General features: G+C 38.9%; 1 protein-coding gene across 2 annotated transcripts in view; it reads right to left on the bottom strand.

The window, feature by feature from the left end:
- Positions 1 to 351: 351 nt before the first annotated feature.
- ADK (adenosine kinase) overlaps positions 352 to 12,293 on the bottom strand; it is a 274,629-nt gene continuing 262,687 nt past the window's right edge. For both annotated transcript variants that reach the window (XM_048311027.1, XM_048311028.1), the window contains exon 11: positions 352 to 1,525. In XM_048311027.1, coding sequence (XP_048166984.1) covers positions 1,401 to 1,525 — 125 coding nt within the window. In that variant the 3' untranslated portion in view covers positions 352 to 1,400. The remainder of the gene's footprint in view (positions 1,526 to 12,293) is intronic.

Genomic DNA, 12,293 nt, shown 5'->3' with positions numbered 1-12,293 from the left:
GCCTTGATTCCCCCTATGCTCTTTGCAATACACAAACTGCAATAACAGCATTCAATCTCTGTGAGTCCTTTGTTCCATCCTGGGCAGTAAAGTGTGAACCCAGAACTGTTAACATTCTTTGATCAACACTAGCCATTAATTTTTCATCTCTTCTGTAGTACAAACACCAATTTGACGTTCCTTCTCTTCCTTACTGCTGAGATCACCCTTGAACACCCACCTGGACACTGAAAGTCATGCATGAAACGCTGAGATTTAGCACGTACTGTGGGTTAAGCACCCATTTCTTGTTCCCATTTCAGTAGGATACACAGAAGAAAGACAGACACATATGAATACAAAACCAGGAGATACTGTATAACAATTTTTTATTTATCAGTATCAAATTACATAGCAAAGTAATGAATGCAGTGTCAGATCACCTTTTGAATACTGTAAATACAAACAAAATCCACCATATTGCTTAATTATCCAAAGTAAATTAAAAGTTTAAAAATGTGCGTTTCAGAGATTCCATTTGGCATATCCTGTCAATATATCCTGCATAAATATTTCTGTACCTCATTTTCATTATGTGTACCTTAATGTAGCCTCTAGAAAGCTCACATGGAGGAGATAGGACCTATCTGTATGTTTATTTTCACCACCAACTCATGCATCTGCCCTGAAATCACTGAAAGTACCTATCTGCTAGCTGACCTGACAGATAAAAGTGACTGTACCTATAGACCTACAGATGTAAGGACAGATAAAAGTGGCCAGACCCAAAGCTACTGCCATCAGTGCAAGATGGCTGAATGCATGATATCAGCTGTGGATCAGGTCTTTAAATTACTGACAAAGCAGTGATGTACTTTCATGGAAGCTGGGCTATCTGATGGCCAGATCTTGTACACTCCAATATGTATGGAAATTACTGGGATATTTACACCACTCTTTACACAGGTCTGACTCTGCTAAACAGAAAGAACAATTCCCTGTTTATAAGGTTAAGTGACAAATAAAGCCAGGTCTGTTGATTTCATGTAAGTTGAATAGGATTTGGCCACAGCTGGATACAAACTAGATAATTCAACAGAAGTATTTTAATGGTGCTAATCAGCGGTGTCATTTAAATGGGACTTCCTTGGAAACTGTGTAAATAGAACACTTTTTCCTGATGGATGCGATAATAAGCTTCACTTAGCACTGTTTCCAGAAGTTAAGACTACTGAGACATGGCAGATGTATGAAATGGAAAACACCATAGAAACATATATTTAGTTTAGAATACCATGAACAGAAGTACAGAAGCGTTGATGCAGGTACTGGCAAGGTAAGGAAAGGGAAGGAGGAAAAATTTTAGGCAGCAATCCCATGGCAACACAGAAGTTACTCTTGATCCCTCCAATTCACCACTATCAGTGGAAGTCAGGCTTCTCTGGGAAGGTGCAACCTGAACGCTTGATAATTACACTGGCTGCGTAATGTCCAGCCCGGATGCACTCGGTCACCGGCCGGTCATAGACGAGCTGGGACAGAAAGCCTATGGGACATAGTGGGAGAGAAAGAGAAGGGAGAAAATGGTCAGATTAGTTTTTTGAGTGTACTGAAATACTGGCCTGCCTGTATGTACCCCTGCAGCCTGGCCAGCTTAAATTGAGAATCACACTTGAGTGACCTGCAGGGCTGGAGTGGTGCTGCTGCTATTTCTTTCTGAAGTCTTCACTTGGTAGCTTCCAGTAAATTAGATTATCAAGACTGATCATTATTAGTGTTCTCAAAATGATTTTACCAGCATTCTTGCTCTCTTCTTTATGGAGACAACCCCTGATTCCTCAAAGAACATTTTAAAAACAAAGAAGCAGTTTTGCCTGCTGAAGAGAGTTCCTTCTGTTCTTACTGGCTACAGCTACAGCCCCACACCACTGTGTCCAAGCTTTTCTCCAAAAAAGAGAAAGGCATGCAATGAGAAACATTCTATTCAGAGTTACAGGTGCTCACAGTGCAAAGAAGGTGAAAAACTTTTACCTGACGAGGAAAGTTAGATGACATCTGCTGCCATCGATTATGGGACATTGAATCTAAGACTTCAGCAACAGAGGGTACCTCTGAGCATGTGCAATACCCCCCTGAACAGCAAACAGCAAACCAGGCGCCTCTCAGAATCGGGGCATGCAGTTCACGGCTGCAGCTGGCACAGCCTGGCATGCACAGCTTGGAAAGCCAGGAATCACTGGGAGCTGAGTGCTCTGAAAACCTGAGCACCTCTTAAATGAATAGAGGCAGGGAATCCTGAAAAGGTACTTGGAGAAGTTAAGTACAAGCAGCACCAGAAATTTTATGAATTGAGTCCCTCATTTCTGAAACATTTTGTCTTGCCTGAAACTATTGTGATCAAAAGCGTGACAGAACTTACGGCAGAGGTGAAATACGTATTTTACATTTGGAAGAGGTTTTCAAGATGTGAGAAGTAAACTTGGTATCTTATAATTTACAACTCTACTCTGTCATTCTAGAGGTAATATTTTATTCACTTTTATCCTGTTTTTAATATGTTTCAGATGTATCTCTCTTCCTTGTCCAATCACAGAAGGAAAGTGAGACTTCCCCAAGAAAATCAGAATTCTAGCAAGCTGAAAGATGTTCTTTTTAAAGATTTCATCCACCATTTCAAGTTTCTGTCATGCTCAGGCTTTGGGCCTTGACAGTACAAATGCAGTCTTGAAACCATGTCCCTGCTACGTACTGTGTAACTCATAGGTACCAACTTCTGACATACTGCAAATTTTGTTTCAAAGCTGGTATGTTTTGCTAGCTTGCTTCCATATTCACTTTCTCTGTCCATTTGGGTTACTGTTGGGACAAAGGCTCTACATTATATTGTGATGTTCTCATTTAACATGTGCTCCATTTCTAAATATTTCCTTTTGTGGTATGCTACAGCATAATTTTAGAAGATAATAAAAATATTTCATCCTATGCAATGATGTCTGCTCTTTGCAGATTAAATATCATGTAAAACAAGAAAAATAAGGTTATATTAATGAAGGATAATACTGGTGAGCAAAGGATCTGTTTTCATGAATTACCAATATCTATCTTGGCTTCTTGGTCATGACTGATAGTGAAAAGAAGCCTAATTGATATATAGTTTTCTCTAAACTGCACCAAATTGGAGAAGAGTTTGAAACTACAAAATTGATAAATCAACCACTTTTCATTGGAATATTGAGGCCATAGAGAGTAGGCAGATTAGTTAAAAAAGGAGAAAACTCATAAATTTCTGTCATCAATACTTTTCTAGGAGAACTACATGTTGGCTGGAATTTCACAGATATTGACTGACAATAGCTGGGAAAAAATGACTCCTTCACCAACAAAAGGTAAGTCCATAAGCTCAAGTGAAGAAGACAGGAGTTACCAGTATACAAAGATAAGAATCTGAAACAGGAAGAAATTGTGCTGTGAGTTCTATCACTGATGGCAGTCAGGGATGACAGACAACACAACTGTGGCAGGATGGTCCAGCTGCAATAGTTGGGTAACAGTTGAGAAATTCAAACAGCATGCCTGGCAGAAGTCAGATCGTTTCTGAATAACAAGATGAAAATGGTCTGCTCTCCATTAAATTAACATGCATTCTTAGGAGAAACTTTCTTGGATACGTGGAGGGTGTCAATCATTAAATTTAAACTGCCTGGGAGGCAGGAGCTTGCCAGTGTGCTTCTGGGTGGTTAAAACTTGAGAGCAAGTTGTAACCATATGTAAAATGAGGCTGTTCAGACAGTCCATTTCTGACTCAGTAAGTATGAAGATGCACTGGGCAGGTCTCCAAAGGCAAACATGGGGCTAGGTTTTGTGCAGAGCATGAATTCAGAGAGAGGTTTATACAAGAAAGAACAACTGTCCTCTACATTTATGATCAAGGCATCAAACATATATGAAGATGAGAAAATCCACAGAGCGAAGGACCATAAAACATGAATTACTTTTCAGTACCAACTAGACTGACACTGTCACCACCTCCCAGGCTCACTGTAGTTTCAAGTTAGCATGACTCTTTTGTCTTCAGTGAAGCTACTTCTTATTTATTCTGATCTAAGTGAAAGCAGAGTCAGGTGAAAAAACATCTTGTTTTAATTGGGGATAGAAATGAGAGCTCTGTGATTTCAGAGTGGTGCAGAAATGACATTAAGTACAGCTGTCATATATGAGATATGTAGAAACTGCAGTGGGGAGTTTGCCCTCAAACCATTCTCTTGTCTGCTGAGTTTCTCTTAAAAGGTATGTGTTTCATAGATGAAATGGAAATAGCAGTCTCTGACACAATATCGCATCGAATGACAATACAAACACACATATCACAAACACAGAACTACATCACATAGTAAGACTAGGCAGCTGGCAAAGCAGACCCCGAGGGAACACCAGAAAGCAGTGTTGTTTGAGCAGAGAAGCAAAGAGCTCTATCAGGTTGGATGCCTTAGCTGCAGAATGTTCTTTTCATTCTTTTCTGTTTTTTAATGCAGTAAAAAGCAACATGGTCAGAATATAATTCAGAGTTTGCCTCCCCCAGTGTATAAGGTACTGTGATGCAAACCCCATGAGTCATACTCTCAAGGCATGGATTCAAATCTGAGTTCCAGCTGAAGAAGTTACTCCCTCATCTGTTTTTCACCATGCTTCTTTGCTGCTGGTATAACCTGATACCCTGTCAAAATGAGCCAGAGCAGTTTAAACAGTAGCTGTTTAAACAGGGGATCTTTGCAAACCCAGCTGATTGAAACTGAAGTGGGTTAGTGAGCACTCAAACAGCCCGACCAGTGAGCAGGGTGGTGGAGGGAAGATTAGAAGCAGTTGAAGGCTGTAATCTCTTTAAGGTGCCATGACTGTAAATGCAAGAAGATAAGTGAACATGGCTTCAGACTTACTTCATACTCCTCCTACAACTTCAGACACCAAAAGGGCAGGATTGAACTCTGATCCTGTATCACAGGGCTGGGATCACAGACCTAGATCATCTCAGCACATACTAAAGTAGCTCAGCATCTACTTCATTTCTGTGTGGTCTGAACTAGTCCCTGGCTATCACTGGGATGAAGTGCAGAAAGCAGTAGTATATTTTGGCTACACAAGACAGCCTCACTTCAAGTATTTTACCAAAACAACTTCAGGCAATATTGTTTACCATGTTCTAACTGCAGCTGTTCTGCAGTAGCATTTCTGCACTGCTGAAGCTGTGGATGCTGTTGCAAGCATTGTGCACCACTCTCGTCACACTAGAACACAAAGGCAAGAGCCAAACTCAAGGCTTTCCCGTCTACCTCCTGCCTTGTTATCCAACATGTTACCTGTTTATGGAGTAAGGCAAAAGGCAGTTGCAGGATGTCTAGCAAGCCATCTTGATGTAATGAGCCATTCTGGTAAGCTTTCAGAGTAGACTGGGATGCCTTTTGTCCTTCACAGGCAAGGATAGCCAACTAACCACCTTGCACCTACTAACAGTGAGAACTTATTTGGAACTGGGTCCAATTCATCCCACTTATCTTCCTAGAAAAAAGACAACTTTGCTTCAAAAGTTGCTTTAAACCTTAGAGTGGTACAAAATGTATTTGCATTCTCAGATGATAGAAGTGATTATAACATACCAATAGCTATTTTTGGCCCTTAATTATTTCTTTTCTGGTCAGTTGAGAAAAGCAACTCTGGAATCACTTTGCTCTGAAAAGCATGCCTGAAATATTTGAGAGTTAATCTTTATTATCTCCAGCTTCCTTACTACATATTCTCAAAGACAATGTTTGTAATTCTTAGGTCTGCAAACAGAATGAGGGACAGAAAAGTGAAGTTGCTTTCTTCCTTTTTTTGTGCTCCCCATCAAATGGAAAGTCCTGTAAGCCAGGTGTGGTGCTTGAGCCTCACATCCAGACCCGAACGGAGGCCCTCACTGAGACCAGCTCAAATCTCTTTGGGGATGTCAGTATAAGTTTAAGAAGACACAGCAAGACAGTCCACTGACTGACACAAAAGGTGTTGTCTTCACTTTGTTACTCCTAAGAGTTGAGTAGCATTTAAAAATCATTAAAGGAGAACCAAATTGATTTCCTAGCAAACCAGATATTTCAGAGGCAATTTCACTGAAACCAGTGATTTCTTTAAAAGTTTTATTTCCAGATTATTAGTGGCAATTCTGAATGAACACTTAGCCCTAGTGCAGTTGGGCACAAATGTGGGAGTCCAATGGTGGAGATTTAAAACAGTTCTGGTCTGCTTCAGTAATGGTTTAACAACACTTAAAAACAGCTCATATTGAAGCCAAATGTTTCATTTCAAATTGTACACTTGACAATTAATTTTAATGACTGTTAATTACTAATGCTGGCTGAAAATCCATTTATAGCCTCCGACACCCAGCTCCCCCACTACTCGTCTTTCTTCAGTTTCTCTCACACTTCCAACCTTTACAAAATGCCCATGGCAAAATTATTTTTTTTTTTTTTTAATGCAAGAGAGAAAAGCTGAAAAAATCCAATTATCAAATGCATCAATTATAAACAACTACAAGCTGACCCTGAGTCGGAGCCCCTCAAAACCTTTTTGCTATGTGATTTTCCCAGACAATTCTGCTTCCATATGAACCCTGAAGCATATAGTCCATGCTAGCCAGGCCATTCACCATCAGAATTGTCCCAGCCACAGAAAGGATCATGACCAGCTGAGCTGCCTCCTCTTTTTTGTATTTAAAATTTCTTCAGCCTAATTTGTGCACTGCACTTTTTAAAATGGTGTTATTCCACCATGGGGACAGTTGCAAACACCTTTCCACACTCTTGTTCATATACAGAATTTATCACAGTTGCTGGAACACTCATCTTTTTTTATGTGATTCCACTAGATTTCCAGGCCAGGAGTGTGGGAAGATGCAGTTTTCAAGAAACATCACCCAGTCAATGTACAGCCTTGTAGCTGATACAATTGGGGCTTTTTTGGATGTCTTTTAGCACTGTTGGAGTGGGTTAATGTTGTAGCAGGAGCCTGGTCAGTTGTAATCAGGTGGCTGGCAATGCTGCTGCCAAGAGCCAACCAGCCACCCTAGATTTTGTAAAAGATGTTGGCATCAGTTGATTCTGCAATATAGTCACTGAACGACCGTACGTCAACATGCTGAGGTTTCTCCTTTTTTAATTTTGTGGCAGATGGTGGATATTACAGCCAAGAACTGTGGTAAGCCAGAGGCCCTGCCCATTGCTATCAAACCAAATGTTGGCTATTCTAAATGGAAACGTTTTTGATTAAGGGTGGGATTTGGCTTCTTTGGTTTTCATGTCTTTTGGCACTGTGGTCTGACACATCAGACTTACAGTATATAAGACAAATTAAATGTAAGCATCTTCAAACATTCTATATTTCTTTCAACCTTCATGCACTTTAGCACTTTCTCTTCAAAATTTACTGTAAGAATGATTCCATACATGTATATATATGTTATTAACTACAAATGTATATGCATAGAAACGTGTCTTTTTCTCTCCTTGAAAATGAAATGGCTCTGTGCTTACACAGAACTGTAGTGCCAGGCTAATTACAATTGAGAGAAAAAAGGTTACCAACCCTTCCGTAAAAATGGTCATTTAAGATGTATATCTAACAAGTGGCAACCTTGAAATCTCTCACTGAAAAGAACATTAGAAAATCCTTTCTGACTACACCACTGGAGGAAAGTTTTAATAAAAACTAATTAAACTACAAAAATCTCAAGTGGTTAACTGATTTTAGGGGCTAAATTTCTGGCAATTCTAATTATCCTCTTGTGGCTTCACTTAGTGTTTCACAACCATCACAGATGACAATGAAAAACTGCAGTTAAATTCATCCTCCCTGACACCATGCTAAGCACTAGCTTCTCCCTCTCCAAGTAAAATCAATACCATGTTTGAGTAAACACGTTTACAGCTTTATTAGGATGTCTTGCTTGTTCTGTAACAGCGACTTGAAGCTGTGGTAGCAAATCGACTCAACTCAGTTAAACCTAGAGAGCTGAGTAAGAGGCTCATCAATAAGGTTGTTATATAAATAAACTGCAGGAGACCAGAAAGCTGGAACAAACAGCCTGGTAAATGTCAATATTTTTACTTCCAGAGAATGACAAAACCATGAGATCAGGAATAAAATGTTTCAGAAGTCTATATTTACTTTATTTATAAAATGGTCACGTGCTAAAAGCATTTCACTGCCTGTGTACAAGAAACTTCTTATTTTGTAATCACCAGTGTGAATACTAAACCAAGCATGTTTTAAGAAAAGCAGTGATATTGGTATTGCTATGCCTATCCCTCTTGTTTTCTTCTTATTTACAGACACATTTTGAATGCATTGAATTTCTGTAAGGATCACTCAGATGGGTGTACATCTTCCTCACTCTGAGGTTATACAGTCATTTATGGACACATGCAAAAAATACAACTTTGCATTTACTACACAACTATGAATAAGTGAAAGGAGTGTTTTCAGTTTAGCAGCCTTTTCCTGGAATGGAGAGGAGGTGTTGAATACACAAAGGAAAAAAAAAGAACACGGACTCTAATATTTTAAACCATTACATGTGGGAAATGTTAATGAAAGATTCCTGCAGAAATGTAACAATAAAAAAAAAAAGAAATAAAACTTCATTACATCCCTGTTATTCCAGTAGGAATCAGTTACTCAAGGCTGAATAATTTCATTGCATTGCACATGATTGCCACTGTTTGGCTCTACTGGGCCAGCTCACTGCAGCTCAGAGAACAAGGTGTCATCATAGTTCCCAGGCACCTGTATAGGTGCTCAGGCCCACCAGAAACTCCCTCTAAGGAAAATCAGCAGTCTTGGTTCTTTGATGCTTTCATTCAAGTAGGAACAATGTATGCAGCTCTGTAATGCTTTACTCCTGAGAGCTGTGCCATGGATGAGAAAACAGACCCTGAGGTGAAGCCTACTTAAATTGATGTGAGTTTTCGTATCACTGCCCTGTGCCTTGACTGCATACTGTCCACCTTCAGAGAGGGAATGGCTCAAAGCTGGAGCTTTGTTATATTTTATTATAAATATAAAAAGTGTTTTATCCTCTGACACCCTTCCACATTAATCATCCTCAGTGGACTCTATTTATAATCTGTTGCAAATAACTTCTATTAAATTCCCCAGCGCATCTTATTGTCCAAGAAAAGAACCACTTCAGTCTATAATATGCTCCAAGAAAGATGTGATAGAGGAAAATGATAGCAAAGTTATAACTTCTCATGGTTTGGTCCTATTTTTCATTTTTAAGTCCACATGATGAGCTTTGGGAAATTTCCTTTAGGATCAGAATCTAGTTGCCTTAGGCTTGTCTCCAGCAGCCTCCAGGGGAAACATTTGATTAAAAAAACCCCCTCCAAGCTTACAAGGAGTATTCAAGGCACTCCATGTGCCAAACCAGAAACAGGTATTTTCATTGGAAGTATCTTCTCTATTTGAAAAAAAAACAACTTTCCAGAATGATATTTCTCTTTGTTTTTCCTAAAAGCATTTCCTAGAAGTGTACTTCAAAATCTAAAATTCTTCTTAGTAATTTTTGAGACAACAGACTGAAATAAGCTTTCTTTTATTAGCACCTGGGGAAAATTTCTGAGCCTCAAACCAGATCTGTCGTATTGACACTAAATGGTGCAGATTAGTACACTTACTGCTTGGAATAAGAGGAAAAGAACTGCGCCAATTTACTACAGATACAATGAAATTCTAAGGATAATAAAATGGAATAATATGTACTATCCCCTACTCAGTTTTTAACATATATTCAAGTGCAAAAAAGGTTACACAAACGTAACTTCATGGCCAAGATTCACATGCACAAAAGTTAGGAGATCTGAAGTTGCATTTGCAGAACAACCACCTCTCAGGAGAGTTTTATTTGCAGGTGTGCTTTCACACAGCCAAGCCAGCAGTATGCAAAGAGAATCAAAAAGCAACACCCAGTGCAGTGGGAATACAGGAGCTAAGCAGCCTATGAATTTCTTGACTTTTGTGGGCTGAAATAGCCTACTCTAGCATTATATTCATAATGCTCCTATTTTAATACAGTGACACTTAACATCTTTTGCCTCTTTAAATATCGGTTACAGTTCTGGATTGTTAGCAAAAATTTACTGATCACCAGTAACAGTAATGTCCCTTTCCATGGAGTCAGAGATCAGTGTCAAATCAACCTACAAGCACTGCTACTACCACTGCTTTTAACCAGGACCACGTTTTTTCTTTTAATTCCTTTTTACTGCAATCTTGCCATCTTCCCACTTCAAGTATGAGCCCATTGCAGTGTGGGGGAAGTGAACAAATTCTGGGAGACTTTACCATCCTCTTATATAATAGAGCAGCTGTAAGTGAGTGAGGACCCAGCCTGTGAACACCACAGCCTGAGAAGTGTCCTTATGGTCATTGTGTCCATGTCCTTAGCACCCACTGAAGCATGTTAGATGTCAAATAGACAATATATTTCAGTGTATTTTTATATCTCATTGAGTGGTGTTTTATCTCCTGCGAATATAGCATCAGCTTAATCTGACACATCATTTCTTAGGGGACTATATCCTGTCCTGATTCCCAGGGGAATGTTCTTGATGATCCAATCTGACGAGTGCCTCTGTCTCTACTCAGAATACATTAAAATAACACAAAAATATTGCCAACAGTCTGCAAGCAAGGTAATAGTAACTCATTAAAGTAATTTCTAACCTTCCACATGAACATTTTCTTTATCATTACATGATTTTCTAACACATGACGCATTAACATAAAATGAAATGTTATGAGGGTAGGGATAGTAGGCATGACAAAGTATTTTAAACGGTGATGATTTGCTTTGAGGCGTTAAGTCAATTTGTAATTGTCCCATAGCTATTACAGCAAAAATTGGAACTTTATAATTGGTTTTGAAAATCTGTTTTTAACATAGTAGGTCGTTTTTTAAAATGTACACAACCTATTTGATGTTTATTTTTCACAAAACCTGTCCAGAATGTCACTGAATTTATAGTGAGGTAAATTAGGCCTTTTAAAACCCAATTTTGCAAAATATTAATCCTCTTGCTGTGTACTGAGGCTCCCTAACACTGACGGTGTCACTGACAGGAAGCGAGACACAGAGGCTAAAGGAATCAGGTCCTCCTTCAGACTAATTAGAAACTTTGAGGGTTTTTTAATTCCATACACTGATCCTTTTAAGTGGATCTTTCGCTTCTACGTGTTATTTAAGAAATGACAGCAAGTATACTAATGTTTTGCCTTACTTTTATTCTACTACGTCTTTTTCTGGATTGCCTTTAAATGGAATAGGTGAAAATGTAAACTACTGTATTTACTTTACTATATTATGATAAAAATACATAAGTAATGAAATTGGGAGGAACAGTTACAGACCAAGAGAAGGGTAGCAATTGAAACCAAACAATGAAAACAGAATAATCACAATTATACTTTGACAACACATGCAACCAGGTTTAAGTATAATGTCAGCACAGAAGAGGGTATTCTTTCCAAGGAAATAATTTTGAATGGATATTGGTGAAAAAAGAAGTAGGGAATTAAAAAGGAAACGGATATATTCCATGTTTTTTTCTGAGTGATATCTATTTTTATGGGTTTGTTTAAGTAGCTGCAATTCAAACTGTGGCAAATTTCGAAAATGAACCAATACTAATGTTGGAATTACTAGCAACTGGCTACACTATTGATCAGAATAATGATGTGCCTCTAGCTGAGACTGAGAAACTTCAACCAGGAACATATAATCTGGTCATTTTCTAGTTTGCAGAAGGTCAGTTACAGAGGTAATATGATCATCTAATAGCCCGTGTTTATGTGTGATGTTTATCTGAGAGAGTTCCGAATGCCATCAGAACACAGGGGTGGTAAGTCATGGGCACGTCGACAAGTTATCCCCTAGCAAGTAGAGATTGATGCCCTCTCTGCAGCTCAGCTATTATGCTCATGTATGCTGTTTATAAACCAGAGTAGTAAAGACGGGCAAAATGGGCTGTCAGTCAAAGTGCTGATGACACTAAGTAAGTATTCTTATTTCAAAGCTTCCTATCTCATCCGCCATGATCTCAGTAACAACAGGACTGCTCAGAGGCAATTAGCCACCCATGTCGTACAAATGAAAACTAAGAGAGTGCTGCTTTCTGTTATAACAGTTATCTTCAAAGAAAAGACAGAACAATTCAAAGTAGTATCCCCTCTCTCTTTGCTGGTGAAGATAAATTTTGTAGCAACAATCAGCCATTACAAGTTAC

The sequence above is a fragment of the Corvus hawaiiensis genome, chromosome 8 (genome assembly GCF_020740725.1).
Source record: "Corvus hawaiiensis isolate bCorHaw1 chromosome 8, bCorHaw1.pri.cur, whole genome shotgun sequence".
NCBI lineage: Eukaryota > Metazoa > Chordata > Aves > Passeriformes > Corvidae > Corvus > Corvus hawaiiensis.
The sequence above is the reverse complement of the archived record's forward strand: the minus strand, read 5'-3'. Positions and strand labels throughout refer to the sequence as shown.